General features: G+C 35.7%; 2 protein-coding genes across 2 annotated transcripts in view; both read left to right on the top strand.

Annotated features, from left to right (window-relative positions):
- LOC107609720 (cold-inducible RNA-binding protein) overlaps nt 5,651-23,215 on the top strand; it is a 29,529-nt gene continuing 11,964 nt past the window's right edge. Inside the window, exons 1-2 of the mRNA XM_021107464.1 lie at nt 5,651-5,662; nt 21,590-21,595. The gene's annotated coding sequence lies outside the window, so the exon portion shown is untranslated. The remainder of the gene's footprint in view (nt 5,663-21,589; nt 21,596-23,215) is intronic.
- Nucleotides 15,694-17,146, top strand: LOC107606872 (leucine-rich repeat extensin-like protein 2). Its single transcript, XM_016308880.1, has 3 exons — nt 15,694-15,724; nt 15,834-15,922; nt 16,817-17,146. Exons 1-3 carry the CDS (start codon nt 15,694-15,696, stop codon nt 17,144-17,146), a joined length of 450 nt encoding a protein of 149 aa, XP_016164366.1.

Raw genomic sequence — 23,215 nt, 5'->3', positions numbered from 1 at the left:
GAACATAAATTTAAATTATTATAAAAAATATTTAAAATTAAATAAAAAAATAAAAATCATTGTAAAACGAATATCCAAAATCTAATAAAAAAAATATTTGAAACGTAACAAAAAGAAATATAAAAAATCTAACAAAAAAGAGATATCTAAAATCATTTTAGAAAATCTAAAATCTAACAGACGACACATCTAAAAATATTAGAAAAAAAAATATCCAAAAGCTAAGAAAAAAAATTCAAAATTATTAAAAAATCATCCAAAACCTAAAAAGAAAAATCATCCAAAACATAAGAAAAAGAAATATCTAAAACATATAAAAAAAACACATCCCAAATCTAGAAGAAAGAACCATTTAAAACTAGTTAATGTTAGGAGAATCAGAATCAGTTAAAAAAATTTTCCTTAATAAAAGTCAGTTACAAATTTGTTAAAAAATTATACATTCTGTTAGAGTTGGTGTTAAATTCTGCAATACTAATATATATACTTGTATTTTTGTTACCAAAAATAATAACACAAAATATTCATTTTCTCATTTTTTTTACTCTCTGCATTCTACTTCTCTCTATCATTTTTAATATTCAAACATGATATCAAGAGTTTAACTGATCTATGACTGACTATAATTCTTCAAACTCCTCAAATTTTGCTAATATCACACCAGAAGATTTTCTAAAACTGGTACAAGGCTCACCCACCATTCTCAATACAGTTGCACACAAATTTTTTTTAGTGCCTCTTGCCAAAAAATTCAATGACAACGATTTCTTGACATGGAGTTATCTTACTACACTCACTATCTACGATTAAGAACTGCAAGAACATCTAAAAATAGAAAAGATCCCAAGAGATATGATTCCTTTGAAGATGAAGCTAACAAGTCAAAATAAAAAACCTACAAGCAATGGCGTACAGATGATTATAATGTTACTTCTTGATTATTTGCTTCCATGGACTCTTCTTTTCAGCATCATGTAATTGGGTGTCATGATACGTGCTTCAAATGTTCGTAATATGAAGAGTTCAAATGTTATTTAGAAGGTATTAGTTTACATTTTTAGAATATTTTAATTTAATTTGATGTATTTTTATTTTATTTATTTAATTATTAGATTGGGCCTTATATTTGTGGACTTAGGATTTTATATATTTTAACCTAATAAGAGGTTATAAATACCTCATAAACTAGGGTAATCGTAAAAAAGAATGATTTAGAGATTTGAAAACCCCCTTTTGGTTTCGTAATGAAACCATGGTGTGGACAATTGAGGTTGAGGAGTCCCTTTTTTGTTGCATCGGAAAATTGGGTAGAAGGTTGAGGATTCCCTTCGATTCAATTCTCAAACTATGGCGTTGACAAGTTAGGTTGAGAAGTCTCTTTCTTGTTGCATCAAGAAATTGGGTAGAAAGTAGAGTGATTCTCTTTGTACTCAATTTCAACCTATCCTTTTTTATTTTTATTTCAATTACAATTTATCTTTTCTATTCAATTTTAATTCTTGTCTTGTTTATCTTTTTATTTTTTTTATCATTTGGTATCAGATCTCAGGTATTAGATTAATTCTTATTAATCTATATTTGTTCTTCTTTTATCATAAAAAAAAGAGTCAGTCACATCGTAAGTTCTTGTGTTCTTGTTTCTGTTTGTGTTTCATTATTGTTTTATCATTAAAGTACTATCCTTCTTTGGAACCAACAAAACTGGTACAACACATGGACTCATACTCTCCCTGATGTGATCTTTGGCTAATAACTCCTCCACTTGTCTTTGAAGCTCCTTTGTCTCTTCAGGATTACTCCTATAGGCTGGTCTATTAGGAATGCTAGCACCAGAAATAAAATCAATTTGGTGCCCAATCCCACGTAATAGAGGCAAACCACGTGGCACGTCAGTAAGAAAGACATCGACAAATTCCTGCAACAAAGAGACAAAGTTATTTGGCAAATTTGGGTTAAGGTCAGTGTCAGAGAATAAAATATCCCTAAACTAAACCATGAAGCACTCTTTAAATCTCTCTCTTTTGCAAAGAAACATAATTTTCTCTCAACTTTCTCAATTTTCTCTGTATTTGCACCGCTCTCATGACATGGACTCTTTTCTTTATTTTCACTCACCTTTGGGCCTTTTGCTATATTCTTTTCTCTCATAGCCTCTTTTCTCTCAGATTTTTCTGTGATCTCACATCCCATGTTCCCCTTGGTATCCTGTTGAAGTTTCAACTGGTCAAGGTAAACCTCCTTAGGCGATAAAGGAGTAAGAGTGATCTTGCGACCATTAAAATTAAAGGAGAACCGACTCGTGTGACCATCATGAAATGCTCGACGGTCTAACTGCCAAGGTCTCCCCAATAATAAATGACAAGCTTGCATTGGCACCATATCACATAATGCCTCATCAACATATTTTCCTATAGAGAATGCAATTGTCACCTGTTTATCAACCTTGATCTCTCCACTGTCATTCAACCACTACAACGTATATGGTTTAGGATGTCGAACACATGTCAAACCCAATTTCTCCACCATAAATGTACTAGCCACATTAGTCCAACTCCCGCCATCAATAATCAGACTACACACTTTTCCACTCATCAAGCATCTAGTGTGAAAAAGATTTTGGCGTTACTCTAGGCTATCTTCTTTCACCTGCGAATTCAAAGCACGTTTAACAAGAAGAGATTCACCATGGACTGCATACTCAACATCACAATCAGAACAATCCTCCAAAGATGGCATACTATTATGATCAGAATCATCACTATGATCAGAATCAGACACAATATCATCTCCTCTAATAACCATCAATCTCCTGTTTGAGCAATCACTAGCATAATGACCCATACCATGACACTTGAAGCATTTAATATCTCGATGTCTAGAAGTAGCAGAAGAAGAGTTAGAATTACATTTCTTCTTCGTAGCATCAAACAATGTATTGGGTTCAACACCTTAGTCTTTGTTGTGTCAGCACTACGAGACTCCCACTTTAGATTAGCATGAGATAATCCTCTTGGTGCTCTTCTTTGTTGTTGCCTCTCCACCTTCATTGCCATACTGACCAAATCCTCCATCTCCACATAATGATGTAACTCCACAACATCAGCAATTGCTCTATTCAAACACCCACAAATCGTGCCATAGTAACCTCAGTGTCCTCTTCTATATTGGCAGTAATCATAAACATCTCCATTTTCTTATGGTAGTCTTCAACAGACTTGGAGTCTTGAGTCAGCCGATGTAACTTCTGATGCACTTCCCTGTAGTAGTACGAATGCACAAATCTTTTTTTCATGAGACGCTTCATAAGATCCTAAGACTCGATAGGGTGATCATCATTCCGCCGTCTTGTCTTCACTAATTCATCCCACCAAAGCAAAGCATAGTCAGAGAATGCAACTGCTGCCAAACGAACTTTCTTTACATCAGAGTAATTATGACAAGCAAAAATTCTTTCCACCTTTTGTTCCCACTCCAAATAAACTTCAGGATCATTTCTCCCTTTGAATGGTGGTATTTGCATCTTGATGACATTGATATTGCTATCTTGACTTTTATGTCAAGGTGTTATAACCCCATCAGAGTCATCATCAGAAGGTACATGATTTTGACGCCGATTCCAAAAAGGTCCTTGTTTAATATTCTTGGACAGTGTCTGTGTCACCTCATGCCTCTATGCTTCCAATTTAGTCAAGCGATTAGTTAAGTGTTGAATGGCCCTTTGCATCAACTTCATGTCAACTAAGGTATCTTCGGAATGAGCTGTCATAACAATGAACCTGTAACAAAAATATTATAGAAAGATCTCACAATCACTCCCTTACGTGTTTCACTCACGGGTGGATACTCGTGTTTAGTCTTAAAATTGGCTTTTATCCTCTGTTAAACTCACCACTCTTATCTTTTACCACTATTGAATCTCTTTAACTGTTGCACTTTAAAAATTAAATAAAATAAAAATGATAGAGAGAATCCAACACCACAATAAAAAAAAAAGACTAAAAAAAGGACTAAGACACAGAATACAAAGAGATAATAATAACAATAATAATAATAATAATAATAATAATCAAAAAGTTATGTTTTTGAGTTTTTTTTATACGATAACACAATTTTTTTTTGTTGCACTGAATGCTTTTAAGTGATATTGGCTGCAAGGAAAAAGATAAAAAGAATAAAATTAAATAAAGAAAGGAAGGTAAAAAAACACACTACAAGAACCTTAATATACTGAAAAAACAAGGCACGAATATTAAGAGTATAAAGGTGCACAGCTGCGTTTTATTTATTAGGTAGGTTTTGTTTTTTTGAAAGATAAAAGCAAAAAGAGCACCGACACAGGAAATAACTTCAATTAAAGAACATAAATACTAGAGGAATATGGAAACTAGATATCGCTCTCATGTGTTTCACTCAAAGGTGGACACTCGTGTTTATTCTCAAAATTGGCTTTTACCCTCTGTTGAACTCACCACTCTTGCCTTTTACCACTCTTGAATCTTTTTAACTGTTGTACTTTAGAAATCAAATAAAATAAGAATGATAGAGACAATCCAACACCACAATAAGAAAAAAAGACTGAAAAAAAGGACTAGACATAGAATACAAAGAGATAATAATAATCATCGAAAGTTTTGTTTTTCAGTTTTTTTTATACGATAATACAACTTATTTTTTTTAATTATGAGGACACACAAGAAGACGAATATAGATTAATAAAAATTAATTTAATACCTAAAATCTGATACTAAATGTTACGGAACGTAACGTAAAATAAGATGAAAGATCAAAGAAAGAGACTTCTCTATCTCAATTTGATTTTCTGATACAACAGTTAAGAGAATCACTCTACCTCATCTGTTCACACCCAAGTTTCTCAAAGAAATTTAAAAAAAATTTCATTCATCAAATTAAGAAAAAAAAAGTGGCGACTAAGTTTTAGAGGGTTTTTATATCTTTTAAATTTAAAATCCTAACTCATAAGTTCACTAGAATAAAAAAATGGGCCAAATCATAAATGGACCTAAAACAAACAAACAACAAAAATAAAATAAACATAAAATAAATTCTAAAAAAGTAATGTCTCTTTTAATTCATCTTAACTAATGAGAGTCTTCAATGCATCTTGTAAAATAGTAAGACGTTTAACTTTTGATAATCGTTAATAATTGTCTTGCCCAATTCTTGATGCATCTCCTGAACACATGATTTTAGCCATGTTTGCAAAACCTTCTTTTATTCTCTTAGTTGTTGCTCTTGTAATTGGACTAATTGGCATATGACAGTTCTCAGTTTGTCCCACAGGATTCGTATCATGTCATTTTACTCATGAAATTTAGTCAAGAATTCATACTCATTTTGCATCCAAAACAAAAGCAAGAGCTTGACAATTACAACCTCAATTAAAGATTATCAAAAAAATGGATCAATTGCTTATTATCTTGTGAAAATCAAGAAAATTACTGATTTTTTAGCAGCTATAGGAGCTCCACTAACAGATTCAGAGTACATTAATGTGATCCTTGATGGGTTAGATGAAGAATATCATTCTTTCGTCACTCTTGTCACTGCTAAAGACCTTCCCTATGCTATATCAGATTTAGAAGATCTCTTGATGACTCAATAAGAGATTATTGACAAGTACAAGAAACCTGAATCTTCTATGGTTCATATTCATTTCACCAATACTACAACTACTAAATTCAAAAACCAAGAATCTTTATTACTTAGCAATTTTGGAAGGACTACTAACCCTAGTCTTGGTAGAGGCACTCAATTTGGTAAAAGAGGCAGAGAAGGAAGAAATATGCGTGGAGGCAGATCTTCACGGAATTCTGGAACTTGTCTACAATGCCAAATTTATGGTAAGTTTGGTCATGTTACTTCATATTGCTATTTTAAATTTGATCAGACATATCAATTCTCTCCTCAACAATCTAAAATTAATAATCAATCAAGAGTTTTACCACCACCTCCTCCTTTAACAACCCAAAAGTAATGATTGCAACCCCCTCATCTATTGGTGATAATTCATGGTATGTTGATTCTGGTGCTACTCATTATTGCTCAAATAATACATCTAACCTTCATAATTACACAAAATATCAAGGACAAGAACATGTTTATACAGGTAATGGTGCAGGTATGAGAATCTCTAGAATTGGACACTCTTACTTACAATCTAATCATCCTTTTAAAAAATATAAGTTATATGACTTACTATATGTTCCTTCCATTACTCAAAATCTAATTAGTGTATCACGTTTTGCAAGGGATAATCACGTTTATTTCTTCTTTTGGCCTAATTTTTGCTTGGTTAAATCACAGACTACCAAAGAAGTTCTTCTCCGAGGCAAGACTGACAAAGACTTATACAAATTTTAATGAACTTACATGTCTAAACATGAATCTTCGTCTAACTCTCACACTGCTTTAGTTGCTTATTGTATTTCATTATATGTGTATCATAAACACTTTGGCCATCCTTCTCTGCCAATAGTCAAATCAATAATTGAAAGGTGTAATTTTCCTATTCAAAAAGATATTATGACTAAATCTTATTGCCTTCCTTATATTGCATCCTCTCATGATTACGACTACCCGCTTGCATTAGTAGTTTCTGATGTGTGGTCCCAATCATTTTACACAATAGATACGAATTTTATGTATCATTTATAGATTTTTCTCTAGGCATACTGGTATCTACTTGCTTACACATAATTCTCAAGTTTTTCAGGTGTTTAAATAATATAAAAGCTTCATAGAAAAATAAACTAGCTATTACATTCAAGCATTTCAGACTGATAATGGAGGAGAGTATCTCTCTAATGAATTTAAATAATTTCTTCATCAAGAAGGCATTCTGCATCGATTATCATGCCCTCATAACCACAACAAAATGGTTTAACCGAAAAAAGCATAAACATATCGTTGAGACTAGCTTAGCATTGCTAGCCACAACCTCTCTGCCTTTGTCCTTTTGGGATGAAGCATTTTTAACATCTGTTTTTCTCATTAATAGAATGGCCTCTACTGTCATTTCTCATATTTTTCCACATGAACTTATTTTTAATGAAGTCTCAGATTATATTTTTTTCAAAGTATTTGGATGCTTGTATTTTCCTCATTTATGATCTTATAATACTCACAAATTGAAATTCAAGTCTAATCCTTGCATATTTATTGGTTATGCTACTAATAAAAAGTGTTATAAGTGTATGTCATAGTTGGTAGGTTTTATGTTCAAAGTGAATCTTTGACCTCATTTTTGTTAACACTCTCATTAAATTGCATTTTTTTCTCAAATTTCATAGCAAAAGAAGTTTCATTTGCATCAAGCTCTTGTGTGCCAATTTCAGGAGGATCTTGATAAGTAGATCTTTGATAGTTATCATTTCCACCAAATGGCCTATAGCTATTAAACACCTTGAAAAGCATCTCCTTCACCTTTGAAGTCAAGAAACCGGCATCTTCTTTTTCATACAACTTCTTAAAACTCTATTTGATCAACTGAAGCTTATAAATAGGATCAAGAATTACTGCAATAAAAATCATCATATTTGTATTTTTTATATTTTTCCAATACTTATCTACTTAGACTTCATTTTCTCAGCCATTCCTGAAAGCACCAGATCTAAGCTTCCCATCCAATGCTTAAGTGTAGACAATATTTTACAAAAATCATTAAAATATTGAGAAGATGTAACAAATATTGAACTAGAAACTTTGTTGGTTATATCATAAAATATTTTTAAAAACTTTACAAAATGTCTTGGATTCTCCCAATCCTCATATTTAGGGATTCCACCAGCCATCATAGCATATTCTGAGTCTCTCTTCTCCAATCGTTTAAATTCCTTTTGAAACTTCAAAACACTTTCAAGCATTAAAAAAGTTGAATTCCGTTTGGTAGGAACATCTAAATACATAGTGCATTTTTTTAATTCTAGCTCCCTTAATCATAGCCTTAAACCTCTCAATACGACCTGGTGATGCACACACATGCCTAATTGCATTCCTAATCTTTAAAATTGAATTATGCATTTCTCTCAACCCATCATTCACAACAAGATTTAAAATATGAGGACAATATCTAACATGCAAAACTCTCCCTTCAATGGATGTGAGTTCTAATCCTCCATTCTACTTTTCAAGTAAGAAATAGCAACATCATTTGAACTAGTATTATCAATCGTTATAGAAAAACCCCAAAAAATCCCCTAGCTTAACAAACATCTCTCAATCTTCCTACCAATTGTTTTTCCTTATGATTTTTGATAGCAGAAAAATTTAAGATTATTTTTTGTAGTTTCCAATTAACATCAATGTAATGAGCAGTAAGGCAAAGATAGTTCAAGTTTTGCACAGATGACTAGCAATTAGTAGTCAAACAAATATTTTTATTTGTTTGATTAAAAATAAAGCTCAACTTAGTTTTTTCATTCAAATAAAGCTTCCAACAATCCCTAGCAACTGTGATTCTTCTAGGAATTGAAAACTTGGGTTGCAAACAACTCATATAATAACGAAAACTCTTCCCCTCAACATGCAAAAAAGGCAATTCATCCATAATAATCATTCTAGCAAGGGTTTGTCTACAAAGATCAATATCAAAAGACACAGCAGAAAGTGAACTACCTATCCTTTTTTCATCATCTTTTATCACATCTTGAAAACAAAGAAACTTTTGAGTAGGATATAATGCCTCTTTAGAAAATTTTTTGCATTGCGACAGCAAGTGATTTTTCATATTATTGGTGCTATTTTTATGTGTATCACAAGCATAACTAGCCCCACAACAATTGCATTTAGCTTTAGGGTACTATGGATTACTAGTTTCATCTTTAGTAAAGTGATCCCATATCCAAGACCTAGGTCTACAAGGCTTTTCCTTACCTTCATCGGTATCAGTTTCAGTGGTCTCTTTTCTTGGTCTCTATTAGCAAGCTTCCTTGTGTTTCTACGAGGAGCTGGTGCTGCAGGCAATGCAGTCGGAGATCTGATGCTTGCAGATTCATTCGAAAGAGCAACAACAGCTCCTGCTGCTTCTCTAGTGTCGCTCATATTCTTACTTAAACTGATATCAAACTGCATAAACAAATTCATTGAATAACAAAAATAAAATTACTAGCAATTTCAAAAAATCAATAACAACTACAACGAATAAATACACTGAACAAATAATTAAATAAAATACTAATAAATACATCAACAATAAAATACTAACAAATACATCAACAACAAAATAAATTACTAACAATTTCAGCACAACAATATATCAACAACAAAATACTAACAAATACATCAACAACAAAATAAATTAGTAGCAATTTCAGCACAAAAAATACATTGAACAATGAACAAAATTCAGCACAACAATACATCAACAACAAAATACTAACAAATACATCAATAACAAAATAAATTACTATCAATTTCAGCATAATAATACGTTGAACAATGAGAAACAATCAGCACAACAATTCATCATCAACAAAATACTAACAAATACAACAACAACAAAATAAATTACTAACAATTTCAGCACAACAAATACATTGAACAATGAACAACAATTAGCATAACAAATACATTACCGAATACACTAAATAAATACATTGAACAGAAATTGAATACATGACTCAGAGGCTCCATATCTGACTTGGCAGCTGCTGTGTGCGAAGACGATAGAGGAGACGGGGAGAGAGACGGTATGGAGGAGACGGTGTTGTGGGTGCTGACCACGACGACGAAAACGATGCTGTGGTGGCTGGGTGTTGTCAGTGAGGATGCTGTCTATGAGGGTACCGTCTAGCGAGTCAGCGATGGTGCCGTGGATTGTGGAGGACGACGGTGCTGGGAGGTGCTGGGGCTCGGCGCTGGGGCTTGAGGTTTCTTCGCGAGAGTGAGGTTGCGGTGCTGCACTAGGTTTAAGACCAGTGATGGTGGAGGACGACAGTGCTAGGGTTCGACGCTGCCGTGCTGGGGCTTGAGGTTTCTTTGAGAGACTGAGAGAGTGAGGTTGCGGCACTGTGCTAGGTTTAGGACTTTAGGTTTGGTTCTCCATGAAATGGTTGCCTCTTGATTTATCCCCTCTTTTCTACTTGATTTTCATCTCTTTAATCATGTATTTCCTTAAAAACACTTTGAAAATACTTAGTAGCAAATGACATTAAAAAGTAATGAGATTAAAGGAAGATTATATAATTAAACTTATGAAAACAAGAGAAAAATATAAGAAAAACTACTCAAGATGCGAATGCATCACAGTACCAAACTTGAAACTTTGCTTGTCCTCAAGCAAAAAGAAAAGAAAATAATTAGATTTAATGAAGAAGACTTGAACCTCTTGAAAACTCATGTCCGTATTAACAATGGGATTTAGTAGCCTTGTGATCATAAACTGACTTTTCTTCTCTAATGACTCTTAAAGTCTTGAGAGCAAACAATTCTCACAAACTTGGGTTCAGATGATATTATGAAAGCTTTTTTCTTAGTTTTTGGTTGATCCTTGAGTCTTTTGATTTTCTTTTGATAGAGAGAAATTTTTCAATTGTTAACTCTTAATGCTTCGTCTAAGGTAGCTCTTGATAGTGGGCTTTTAATCGATAATCTCGAGCCAGTTGGCCCAAGTTACCGGGTGATAAAGCACCCCTCAGATCTAATTACCCAAGTCTCTCCTTGACACGGTTGCACCACAAGAATATAGCTAAAGACTTGATTTCACAGACATTGATGCCTAGAGCCTTTTTGGACTTCTAAATGTTATGTTTCAAGGCGGCTCTTGATAGTGGGCTTTTGATCGATAATCCCGAGCAAGTTGGCCCAAGTTACCGGGTGATGAAGCACCCCTCGGATCTAATCACCCAAGCCTTTTCTTGGACTATAAACACCATAGACACATAACTGGACTCTTTAGCCATTGGTACTCAGAGCTTTGTAACTTTGAATTTCTTTTGATCTTTTCATATTTTGTTCTTTTCTTGTTGTTTCTTTTCTCTCTTTAACTTTTTCTTTTCAATTCAAAGATCTTTTTGGGATATTTAGAGATCTTATAATACTTCTCTAAATCTCTGTTTATGAAGAATTATTCTTCCCTTTCATTCATGACTATTCACATGTTATCACATTCCATGAAATACAATCACAAGTCATGGACCACCATTTTATATAATAGGACTTTGTTTAATAGATTCAACTTTTCTCCATTAGAACAACTGTTTTTCATGTGATTAGAGGCTTGGAGGACAAGTTCCATAATAAGCATAATAGCAAAATAGAACAAAGAATAAACATGATGCAAAGAAAGGAAAAGAAAAACGAAAGAAAACTTAAAGAAATGAAGAATTACTAACCACCATACACAATTGTTACCAGATTCATTCTCTATCCTTGTTGCTCTCTTCATCCTCATTCTTGGTCTTAGTTGCAACACCAAACTTAGAGTTTGTCCATGTACAGATTGGTGAACATGAAACTTAGGGTTTGGACATATTATAAAGTGGTGAAGAATATGAAAGAACATAAAATGCTAAGTACATATTGTGTTACGTGATGCATGCATGCTTTTTTTTTTAAAAAGATAGAACTTGAATGAAAATGGATGCAGAAAAATTAATATGAGAAATAAGGTGAATTTGCATGAAGAGGGAGAAGAAGAAAATAGTGATGGTAATGAAACTTTTGAAAACTAGTTTTGAAAATTAAAATCAATAAAGAAAAACTATGAGTAGAAAGCAAAAATTAACTAAGATCTAACTTATTCATTAAAGTATTTGTTTTTCTTTTCTTCCAATTAGTTAAAAGAAAGGACCTTAATGGAGAAGAAAAGAAAAAGAATATTAACCGACTGAGTTGCCTACCAACAGGTGCTCTTTTAACGTCACTAGCTTGACTCATACCGCTTTCTAGGATAGCAGAGAGATTAATTTTTGTTGACCTTCTTCTTCTTCAAGATAGTGCTTTTTGTTTGTTGACTACAATCCTTCTTTCAATGAATTCCTCTATTGACCACACCTCTTCTAGTTCTTCTTCTTTTTCGGGACTTAAGTGCTGTACATAGTTCTAAAGGGCCCTTTCATTAAGAACTTCTTGGATAATTGGGTCAATTACATCAACCTTCATGCAACCTTCTGATTCATTAGGGCATGGACTCCTCAGGTTGGTGGCCTTGCATTCCTCTCTAGGATTAGACATTGTGTCACTTGGAGAGAGATTTGCTTGCTTCTCTGCCAATTGTTTGGCAATTGAGTCTAATTACTTCTCCAAATTGTTGAAAGAAACTTTTTTAGTTTTTGAAGTTTGTTCTTGTTTCTTGCATGAAATCTTGATTTTCTTATGCAAACTCTTGAGTAGATTGAGACAAACTTTTTATGGTAAGCTCAAAAGAATTTTGGGGTTGCATTAACTCCAATTGCTGTTAGTGGAAAAAATTGGAGCACTTTTGGCCTTGGCCAAACCAATCATCATGATAATTCCTCTATCTGAGGGGATAGGGATTACTCCCCCACTTTGAGGAATAAACCATGTCTACTTCTCCATAAAAATCATAGTCAGGGGATTGTGAAACATGCAATTGTTCTACTTGTGCTGTGAGTAAGAAAACTTGTTAAAACATACACTTGCTGAGAGCAAAGATTGTTCATGGGGTCTATTACTTCTTTGGATACAAACAGGCAAATCAAAGGCACCAGTGGAAAGAAACAAAAATTGAAGCAATAAAAACTAAAATTAACAAAACAAAAGAGCAACATCAAACTTAATTAAAAGTATCGTGTGGAATGAATAAGAACAAAATAAAATAGATCCTAATAATGAAAAGAACATAAACAAAAATGCAAACAAAAGGGACAAAACTAATTAAACCCTAATAATTAAAAGGAACCAAAATAAGAAGAATGGAAACAAAATGAAAACAAAGAAAAATAGGATCTAATTTAGCAATTTAATTTAATGTATGATGTCAATCTCAGTTAATCCCCAGCAACAGTGCCAAAAACTTGATGAGCGAAAAGTAATACTCACAGATACTAGCAAGTGCACCAGATCGTTCAAGTAATACCACGGTGAGTGGATATCATTACCATGAGGATTAAAGGACTGAGCATGCAAATATCGAATTAACTACTAATTAGATCAATAGAACCTAGATTGAGGAATGCTGAAGAACCCTAGAATGCTTGAATGCCGGAGTGCTGAAGAGTGAATGCTTTAGAGGCAGTAATTGTTGAATTGGAAGAAATCAATGGTGGTGAATATCTAAGGCTTCAGAGATGCTCATGTTCTTAGGAGAATTAAACTTTCTTAACCTAATTCTAAAGCTTGAAAATCTCTATTCACGACAAATCTTAAGTAACTTATTTCCGATGTCTCGGCTTCTCGGTTTCTTCTCAATTAACCAACCGCCAATGTCTTGGTCAATCGATTAATTGAAAAGATTAAGTGCAAAATCCGAGTTAGTTCCTCATAAGATTTAAAAGTAGTCTTTGGGTCAGATTATATGTCACGTATCCAAGTTAGTCCTGTCCGATTGAATCTTATGAGAAAACATAATTTCAAGAATTATCCTAATCCGAATTATATGTCACGTATTCAAAACTAGGGTAGTTAAAAATCATGTATTGTGTCGCACACTTAGAAAACTACTATGTCTAGTCGATTTAAAAAGTCACGTGAAAGAGTTTTCAAGCACATTTTGAATATCAGTTTTGTCGAATCAGTAAATAAATCCAAAACGGAATTAGCACACTTGTCGATGCTACTAATCCTTTAGTAATGAAGAACGAAATACTCAATCATGAAATAGATTAATGCAAAGCTTTAAAACAAAAGAAAACTTAGATTAATAAACCATCGAAACATAAACAGAGCTCCTAACCCTTTGACAAAGGTTTAGTGACTAATGAAAAATTCAAAAACAAAGCAAAAGAAAAGAAGAATAGGTGGAATAGGATCCAAAGATCCTCTCCCCGTATGTCCCTTCTCTGTGAGCAATCTCACTTATTTAAATCCTAGGTTTTCTAATAATTCAAATTCAAAAACTAAATCTTTATCTTATCTTTTAAGAAGATTAAAATAACTAATAACAATAATTCAAATTCTAGTCAAAACTAATTCAAATCAAATCCTATTTTATAGAATCTTCCACAATCTTAATCAAAATTACATCTTCCACGGGTTTGTGGGCTTGCTTGACATGAAATTTGGTCTTTTAGGCGTGTAAAATTGAAAGTCTGGGATGTAAAAGGGCTGTCTGGGCATGCCACGCTGCTGCCTTGGGTGTTTGGGTGTGCCACGTGCTTGTCTGGGCATGCCACGCCTTGCCATTTTCGCTGATTTTCGAGCTGGGAAAGTGAGGGTTGTTTGTGGCCCAAACTGAACATCCACTAAAGACATATGTATATTGTTTCGAAGCTATAGATGTTAGCTTTCCAACATCATTTGAATTGCTTCATTTGGACCTCTCTAGCTCATCAAATTATGGTCACTTGAGTGTGAAGAGGTCATGATTGACAGCATTGCAATTTGCTCCTAGGGGTTGATTTTCCTCCCAGGCGTGGCACTTTTCTTTCACTGTGTGGCATGCCATGCTTTGTTACTTCATGGGCGTGGCACTTGCTCTTCATGGCGTGGATGCCATGCATCAATCTTCTCATGGGCATGGCACACCCCTCCTCCTAGTTCTAGTGTGTGGCACGTCCTTTACTCTTGCACCCAAAGAGTTGCACGCCCCTCCCTTCCTCTCTAGGGCGTTGCATGCCAGCTCTTTACATGGTTTGCATGATTTTGATCTTCACGTACTTGCATTGGTTCTCCATGCAACACTTGCCTCTTGATTCATCTCCTCTTTGCTACTTGATTTTTATCTCTTTAATAATGTATTTTCTTAAAAATACTTTGAAAACACTTAGTAGCAAATGACATTATAAAGTAATGAGATTAAAGGAAGATTATGTAACTAAACTTACGGAAACAAGAGAAAAACATAAGAAAATATAAGAAAGACTACTCAAGATCTGGATGCGTCATCCCCTCGTCGGACATCCTATTGCTTTATATCAGGGAGGCGGGATTTGGACATGCAGTAGAGTTGAGGAATTTTATGCTTGACAATTCCTTAATCTCTGCATTTGTCGAGCAGTGGAGGCTTGAGACCCACAGCTTCCACCTTCCATGGGATGAGGTTAGCATATGCTTCAAGATGTTGTTTACTATCATAGTTTGTGCACTGAGCGTGAGCCGATTGGGGGTTGTACCACAGACTTCTAGTAGTACCATGGACACTCCACATGGGAGTGGGTTGAGGATATACTTGGCGACAGACCGCCACCACAGCCAGAGGATAGGAAGCATGTTTTCAGTTTAATGATGACCTGGCTGAAGAAGAGGGTTTCACACATTTCACCTGGGGCAGATCTAGATACACTCCGTAAGTATGCTAGGTGCTACTTGATGATGCTTATCGAGGGGTTTCTTTTCACAGACAAGTCAACTACACTTGTTCCTTTGAAATGGTTGCTATTGCTGGTGGATTTCGATCATTGTAGGCAGTTGTCTTGGGGTCTGCACTACTGGCACACACGTACCACTCACTTTACACCGCTATTGGGTGTGATGTGACTGACATTGCGGGATGCATGCCACTTGTTGTTTCCTGGATCTACCATAGGTTTCTGTCATTTTGTCCACCGGAATAATATGACGTCATTAGGTTTCCACTTGCAACTAGGTATGTACTTATTGTTAAAATTTTAATTTAACATCTTATAAATAGTAGAAAAAGTTAATTATTGTAAATAACTAAATTTTTGCTGTTAATTATTTTTATTGTGCGTAAGTTGGCAAGACTAGGACACAAAGCAGGGATCGCCACAATGGCAGGATCCAGAGTTTACGTCATCGTATTGATGGCCTCACCTTTGATGAGGTACGAGATGTTTTGTTTTCTACTTTATTTCAGGTATTGGTGATTCATTCCTAATTATTGTACTTTATGCAATTTTTTTAGTTTCAATGGACACCATATAAAGATCTCCAGTTACATTAGATTTCTCCTGATTGGCTTAGTAGTGACGAAGAAATTTATACATAGAGGACTATTGTCACCCTCGTCTACTCTCATTGTCTAGAGTTTCATCATGTGGACAGAGTAATGAGATAGCTTAGGTGGCAACAGCATAGGTCAGCAGATCCGGTTAACGTCGACGAGTTTCTGTTCAAGACGACGAGGGGAGATGATGTCGGTGGCCCGACGTGCACCGTGACAGGTACGATTTGTTTAGGGGACGTTACTAGCTACACCACTTGGTGACCATAGATGGGATCCTTGATCCTCATCCGACACAAGAGAACTAGACATGGTGGCAGCAAGCATGTAAAGTTTGATTTCTATCTGGGGAGGACATCCTGGCTAATCCGAGAGTAGCTGCAGTGCCTACTGATATCCCCCTACTGCCTTGGGACAGAGAGATTACTTTCAGCTTCCACCAGATGCCCCAAATAGGAGATGACAGGCTAGGAGGCATGCTTGGGATTCTTTGCTAGGCATGAGGTAGACATGGCCAGGAGCCTCATGCCAGGTTCCTCCAGCACTGCTCGTCACCAGGATGATGGAGTTGCCTGGGACCAGACCTAGTTCGACATCGGCTTAAACATTGTTATACAACTCGATGACATGTTTCATATCGTGGGTGCACCTGGGGATGCAATAGATCATTTGGCAGATCATTATCGGACTAGGAGAAACCATACCGATATACCTGGCTCATCTACAGGTCCAGGTGTTCAATAGCATACTGAGCATGGTTTGGACTATACATAGGCTCACCCGACAAGCCAGCAAATGCCATCATCGTATTACCAGACACCACTACCACCATTGTATCAATATAGATCATTTCCATCATCGTATTACCAGACTCCACCACCACCACCACCACCTCTACACATGATTGGATTAGTACCACTTCCACCACCGCCGCCTCCATACATGCATGGAGTAGTACCACCAACACCTCCACCACAGCAGACACCCCCCACTGGGAGCCACTTAGTTATTCATCCTCGGTCAGGAAGGCCTCAGAGATTGACACGTCCTCATGGATGTGGGATGGGACACCACTTGGACCATCATGGCGGTCAGCATCAGTAGTTAGGTTCTTGTTTATGTAGTATTACCATGTAGGTCTTTTATGTATCACTATACATTATGTACTTGTATTATAGGTAGGACATGTGACTGGTTTATGGTTTTTAAGAAGTTTGAATCTTTTATGTTAATACGACCAATTTATTGAAAACAAGACAACAAACTAAAAGATTTGATATATGACGATAAACTTTATTTGATTATATATAAACCATATATTCCTTTATTTCGAGTTAAACTAGCTTAAACCAAACATACCTAAACCTAAACCATAAACTATAGCTCTAAAGAATCCGACTAAGGAGCGTTAGGACATCCTCATCTACTATGCCCCTCTTACTGACAAAGACCGCATCTCTTCTCTGTACACAGCATCCATCTCATTTCACAACCAGGTAGATGCCAGTCTCTCCGTTGCCTTCCGTCGCATGGAGGGGTTAGGCTTCAGCTGTGCACCATACCATATAGGCCACATCTTCTCATCTAGTATCGACGGAAACTCCATCTCAAAAACCTTGAAAACAGAAGCCATCTTATACACGAGGTCAACAAGGTGCCCCCACTCGATGCTCGCAGCTGCACATGCCACAAGTGCGTGATGACAGTGGTAATGCAAAGACTAAAATAATCCACAGTCGCATGTACGCGCATTAAGACAAATGCGATATGAAGCCTGGCACCATCCCTCTATTGGATCCACCTCCTCCACACTGAATACGGATTTGCTACGATCACAGTGGGTGACTCTCATCATCGGTAGGATCTTTCTATTCTTCTCTATAGCTGCTAACAGTCTCTGTGAGAATATCTGTCCACCCTATAATTAAGCATGCGCTTCATGACCTTTGCACATGATTAGATGTTGCAACCTCTCATAAGTTGCCCTAACAATGGCCGCTACAAAAAAGTTCCTCATTCCCTTTAGCACTGCATTTATAAACTCTGAAAGATTCGTCGTCATGTGACCATACCGACGACCTTCATCACAATGCTGAAAGCATAAGCCCTTCCTTAATCGAAGAGCCCAATCCAACATATCCCAGGATAACCCACCCAAAGCATCCAAGTACCAATCGCAACCCTCTTTGCTTGGACTATACGATGTATTTATAAGGTACCTCTTACCTTCGGTTCATTTGAACCGTGAATTGAAGTTTGAAGCCATGTGACGTATGCAATAAGCATGATGTGCTGAGGGAGGATGCTAACCACTGTGCGGTGCATTTAGGGCAGTGCAAATGACTTGTGATCTATCAGATATGAGAAGAAGTCTCGTCAGCGGAGTAACATGCTACCTCAAATTCGATAGGAAAGACGACCATGACTCAGTTGTCTCAGACTCGACTAATGCAAAAGCTATGGACAGAATGTTGTTATTACCATCTTAAGCACGCCTACATCTTTTCCATACAAGTGTGTCCTATCCATCGATACAAAAGACTTGCAGTGCTTAAATGCCTCAACGCAATGAGGGAATAACTGAAAAACCTTATCAAGCTAGCTCCAATCTCCGTCAACCATGTTGCCATTATAATACGGAATAGCAAGTGAATCGTACCTGGGAGACATTCTTGCAAAGATTGTAACAGGCCGGATATTTTGTTGTATGATTCTTTCCAATCACCAAAAATTTGAGCAATCGCTTTCTACTTTGCCATCCATACCTTTCGATACAATGGCTTGAAATGATAACTTTGATGCACCACACTTTGCAACACTGGGATAGAGACAAATGGATCAGTCTTTATTATAAGTAGGATGACCTTGCAAATCAAACTAATATCCAACTGAGCATAGTTTTGAGACATGGTCGGTGTCAAACAGGTGTGTGGTCCACCAAACCTACACACCATCCTACAAAATTACTCATGGATGTTAACATTTAGTACAAGACATAATTAACATAATAGACTTTAGTTTCATCAAAAGTAACAAATAAAATATACCGGTAGTTTAAATTCTGATGTAGTGCCACATAAAGACTCCATGGACAACCGCTGGTGAATTTCTTGCAATGACAATAGTATTTAAGCCTATCCAACTCTAAAACTCTGTGCTTGGCATTCTTTCAAATACTATAGTTGTTCACCACCATAAGAACAGCATCACGGTTCCTAAACCTATGGCCAACCCAAAATTCCAACCTACCGTCGGTATTGTAATCCTCCCCTTGACTAGTATTGAAAATATCATCCAGCTGCATTTTATCCAAATTCAAAGTATGATAATGACTTGAAACTTCTGACAATTGATGAATAGGCAAAAGGGGAGGCAGGAAAAATTAAGCATCACCGCCAGTGGAAATCTCTGGCACATACTCATTTGAGGAAGAATTCTCGTTTAATGACCCAAATTCGGCAACATAATCTGAATTGACCTCGCTATCGTCTTCTTCGGCACTATCATAAGGCTGGACAAAGTGGATCGGTCTTGCATTCAGCGAGACTACTTGAGGACTCAGAGGATGGCCCACCACCAATAACCACGTCACGAACCACAACATACCACTCCATCACATGTTGTGGTATTAGCCTCGCATATACGTCAAACATTACCCTCACATGTTGATCCCCTTTCAAGCCAGAATAACTTGTTAGTAAATCCACCGCTCGGAAGCACGTGCAAAAATCTATATGTGACTAGGGGTGTAATCGGCTCGGTTCGGTTCGATTTTGGACCGAAAACCAACCGAACCGACCTGATCGGTTTTTCCAAGAGGCCAACCGTTCGGTTGGCTGCTGCTTGACCAACCGAACCGAACCGAACCGAACCGAACCGAACCAACAGCGGTTTGGTTCGGTCGATTTTTTCGGTTTTTTACACCTGCTTAACTGAATTTAAAATGCTATAAAATGATATTTAAAATCTTCAATAAACTAGAATAACAAGAGTTTATCACATCCAAATCCAATACAAATTCAACTTAATTAAACATAAAACAAAGACAATTAAAAATGTCTAGCAAAACAAAAACAATAAACACAAACAACAACAATAAACACAGTTTAAACCGAAACATTCACTTTTAAACAAACAAAAGCCAAATAGCCACCATGTTTAATCAGAATCTACACCAGACTCATCCTCATCTTCTCCGGTTGGTGCAATTTCTACAAAAATAAAACAAGAAAATCAATATAGATTATAAACATAATATAGATTATAAATTATAAACATAAACCATAAAGGGAACTACAAATTTCTTTTTTGGACCTTCCACCAATAAAATAAACAACCTCTATATAAAATAAACCAATATCTTCCACCAATGAATCCACTTGACAAAAGTGCACAGTTAAAGAAGCAGAAAAGTGAACAAAAAATAGACCTTCGGTAAGACGGAACAGAGATGCAGAGATATCCATCACAAATAAAAAGTGATAAATAAATGTCATAAGATTTTTAAAATAAATTCATTCTCTTTTAAGTGATATCTAAACTGCCAACATTTTATGTGTGATAATTGATAACCATTCCAACAAGAAACTACCTTCTTTTTTTAATCTTTTTCTCTGTTTACGTTAACCACACTTCTCATATAATAAATTGCTTGAGTTTTAGAATTTAATAATCATAACTATGTAATACTAAGAAATGGTTAAAAAAGTATTATTAGATAATAGAAAGGCTTATGCACATCATATGCCTACAAGTACAAACCTAAAACAAGTTTTAAGCACTGCTGTTAACACAATCGAACTATTTTAGTTATTCATCATGCATCACTGTCATATCACTTAATAGTACTGGCAAAGTCATAAAATAGTTGACCAATATTCTCAAAGATATCATGGTCTCTTTTCAGCATCTTTAAGTAACATTCCAGTAATATACTAAAACTCAATATTTACTTTATCATGTAAAAGGCAACATGAAAAGGCAGTTCACCACATGGTTAGCAGCTTAATCAAACAAATGATAAATAAAGGAATCACCTGCAACTTATGGTTATCACCAAGAATAAGAGGTTGCTGATTCACCCCAAAAAATAAGACACATTCAACACAGCAACATTTTCTTAGATCTAATAACTCTATAACTTCATTTTTTCTGTTCATTAACTTTGTATATTTTTAAATAAGTCTTCTAAATCACTAAACATACAATTAGAAACTCACATAACAATACAAATAAGCCAATGATCAGTATCACAAGAACAAGAAAGAGCAATCAAAGAGACTCACTAGTAGTGCTGCTCGAGTGCTCGACTTTGGCTTTGTTGCTCGGCGACCCTGCGACGGCGACCCTGCGACGGCGACCCTGCGACGGTGACCCTTCGACGGCGATGATGAACGACCTCGAGGCTTCGAGCGACGATTGCCGAGTTCTCTGTCTCCCTCAGCCTCTCCTTCTCTCAAGTATGGAGCTCGGAGGTGGAACCGTGGAACCTTCGAAGAATGGAGGAGAGAGGTGTGGGTGGCTGGCAGACTGGGTAACTGGGTATAGGCTAGCTAGGGTTCGCGGCTGAAGAAGAAAGGGGAAGAAGAAAGCTAGGTTATTTTTCTGAGTTTCCTTTTTATACCTAGGTTAACGGGGGCAACTTAGTAAAATCACACTCCACTGAACCCTCATCTTTCGGTTCGGTCCGGTTTGGTTCGGTTTTAGCAAAGACAACCGAAAACCGAACCGAACCGATCGGTTTAGTTCGAAAAAAACAAAAAAAACCAGTTTTTTCGGTTTTTCAATCGGTTGTTGTAAAATTCGGTTCGGTTCTGCGATAATTTTCGGTCCGGTTCGGTAATTTACACCCCTATATGTGACCCACCCAACCTCCTTGGAACCTATTCTACCCATTGTTGAGTATAACAGTATTTATCGCATGTAGGGTATCAACACAGTTAGTGCACAACATCACAGTTGAATTAGACTCAAAACTCACTCCTTCATCACCGTTTTTTACTATCCCATTGGGATAAATTACAACAAAAAAGAACTGATTATTATCCATTAGAACAAAGTTGAAGGATAAAGAGAGAGAGAAAAGAAAAAAATGAATTTTGACGGTATGGTTGAAGATTGGAGAATATATATAGAATTTTTCTCCAAGATGTCTAGGGTGTAGAGATACCTAGACCATAATAAACATATCTCGGGTACTGTGGCCTTAATTTGTCTTTGACTATATCTTGGGTGTAGTGATCCGTTTTCTATGTTTGAGCGTATCTCGGGTACTGAGACCCTAATCAGCGTTTGAACAAATCTCGAGTGTTCAGTACCCGTTTTTCCACGTGACACGTATCTCGAGTGCAACGAGGATATGTCAGCCTTTCGTTACGTCATAGCCCAGAGTCTTAATACTCGGTATATGTCTATAATTGAGTTACTCTCTCAGTACCCGAGATGTAGTATGTTGTGTATTTAAGTAATTACTCTATATTTTATGTATTTTCGTAAATTTTATATTTATTTAATTTAAATAAAAAAATCATGCAAAGGGGTCATTTGTTTGGAGTCTTTTGCTGTGGCATAGTATCTTAACTTTGTATGTTTGTGCTACTATGTTTTCTTATTGCTAGTTTTGTTATTTTGATTGGTGTTGCTGAAGACTTTAAGTTATTGTTCTATTGACGGAGTTTTGGTGGAAGACCTTGTCGACAATGTCGAGAGAAAAAAAATTGAGAGTGGCAGAACCCGGCATGGTGGATGAATGCTCAGTGAGGGATATCTCATTGTGAAAGACAAAATAAGATACATTGTTGTTGTCTTTGTTTGTGATGACGGAGGAGAGTGGTATTGCTCCTCTATTGAAGAGTTTGAATTTCTTTAAGAAGAATGGAGAGATGGAGAGTTATTTTTAATAGATGCTTAGAAAATAGAAAAAGAAATTAATGCTAAAGTTTTTTATTTGAGACTATTTTATTATTTTAAAATTAAAATAATTAAAAATGCCATATAATTATGAACATGAAGTCATTTTTTTATTAGCCATCTTAGCATTTTTTGTTAACAAAAATATAAATAGTTAACGTTTGGTTACTTTTGTCAAATTTTAAAACATTTTAAGAGTTATTTTATTGTTAATATCTTTTAGGGTCTTTTTGTTAGTACTTGAATATTTTGAATACTTATTTG

Source organism: Arachis ipaensis, chromosome B07, assembly GCF_000816755.2.
Source record: "Arachis ipaensis cultivar K30076 chromosome B07, Araip1.1, whole genome shotgun sequence".
NCBI lineage: Eukaryota > Viridiplantae > Streptophyta > Magnoliopsida > Fabales > Fabaceae > Arachis > Arachis ipaensis.
Note: the sequence above shows the minus strand (reverse complement) of the source record. Positions and strands in the feature narration are given on the sequence as shown.

What these genes read in the sequence shown, in the direction of transcription:
- LOC107606872 (XM_016308880.1), top strand. Translation starts at nt 15,694, where the DNA reads ATGACGTCATTAGGTTTCCACTTGCAACTAG. An exon ending in AGGTTTCCACTTGCAACTAG is followed by an intron (nt 15,725 to 15,833) that starts GTATGTACTTAT and finishes ATTGTGCGTAAG; the next exon opens with TTGGCAAGACTAGGACACAA. An exon ending in ATGGCCTCACCTTTGATGAG is followed by an intron (nt 15,923 to 16,816) that starts GTACGAGATGTT and finishes GACTATACATAG; the next exon opens with GCTCACCCGACAAGCCAGCA.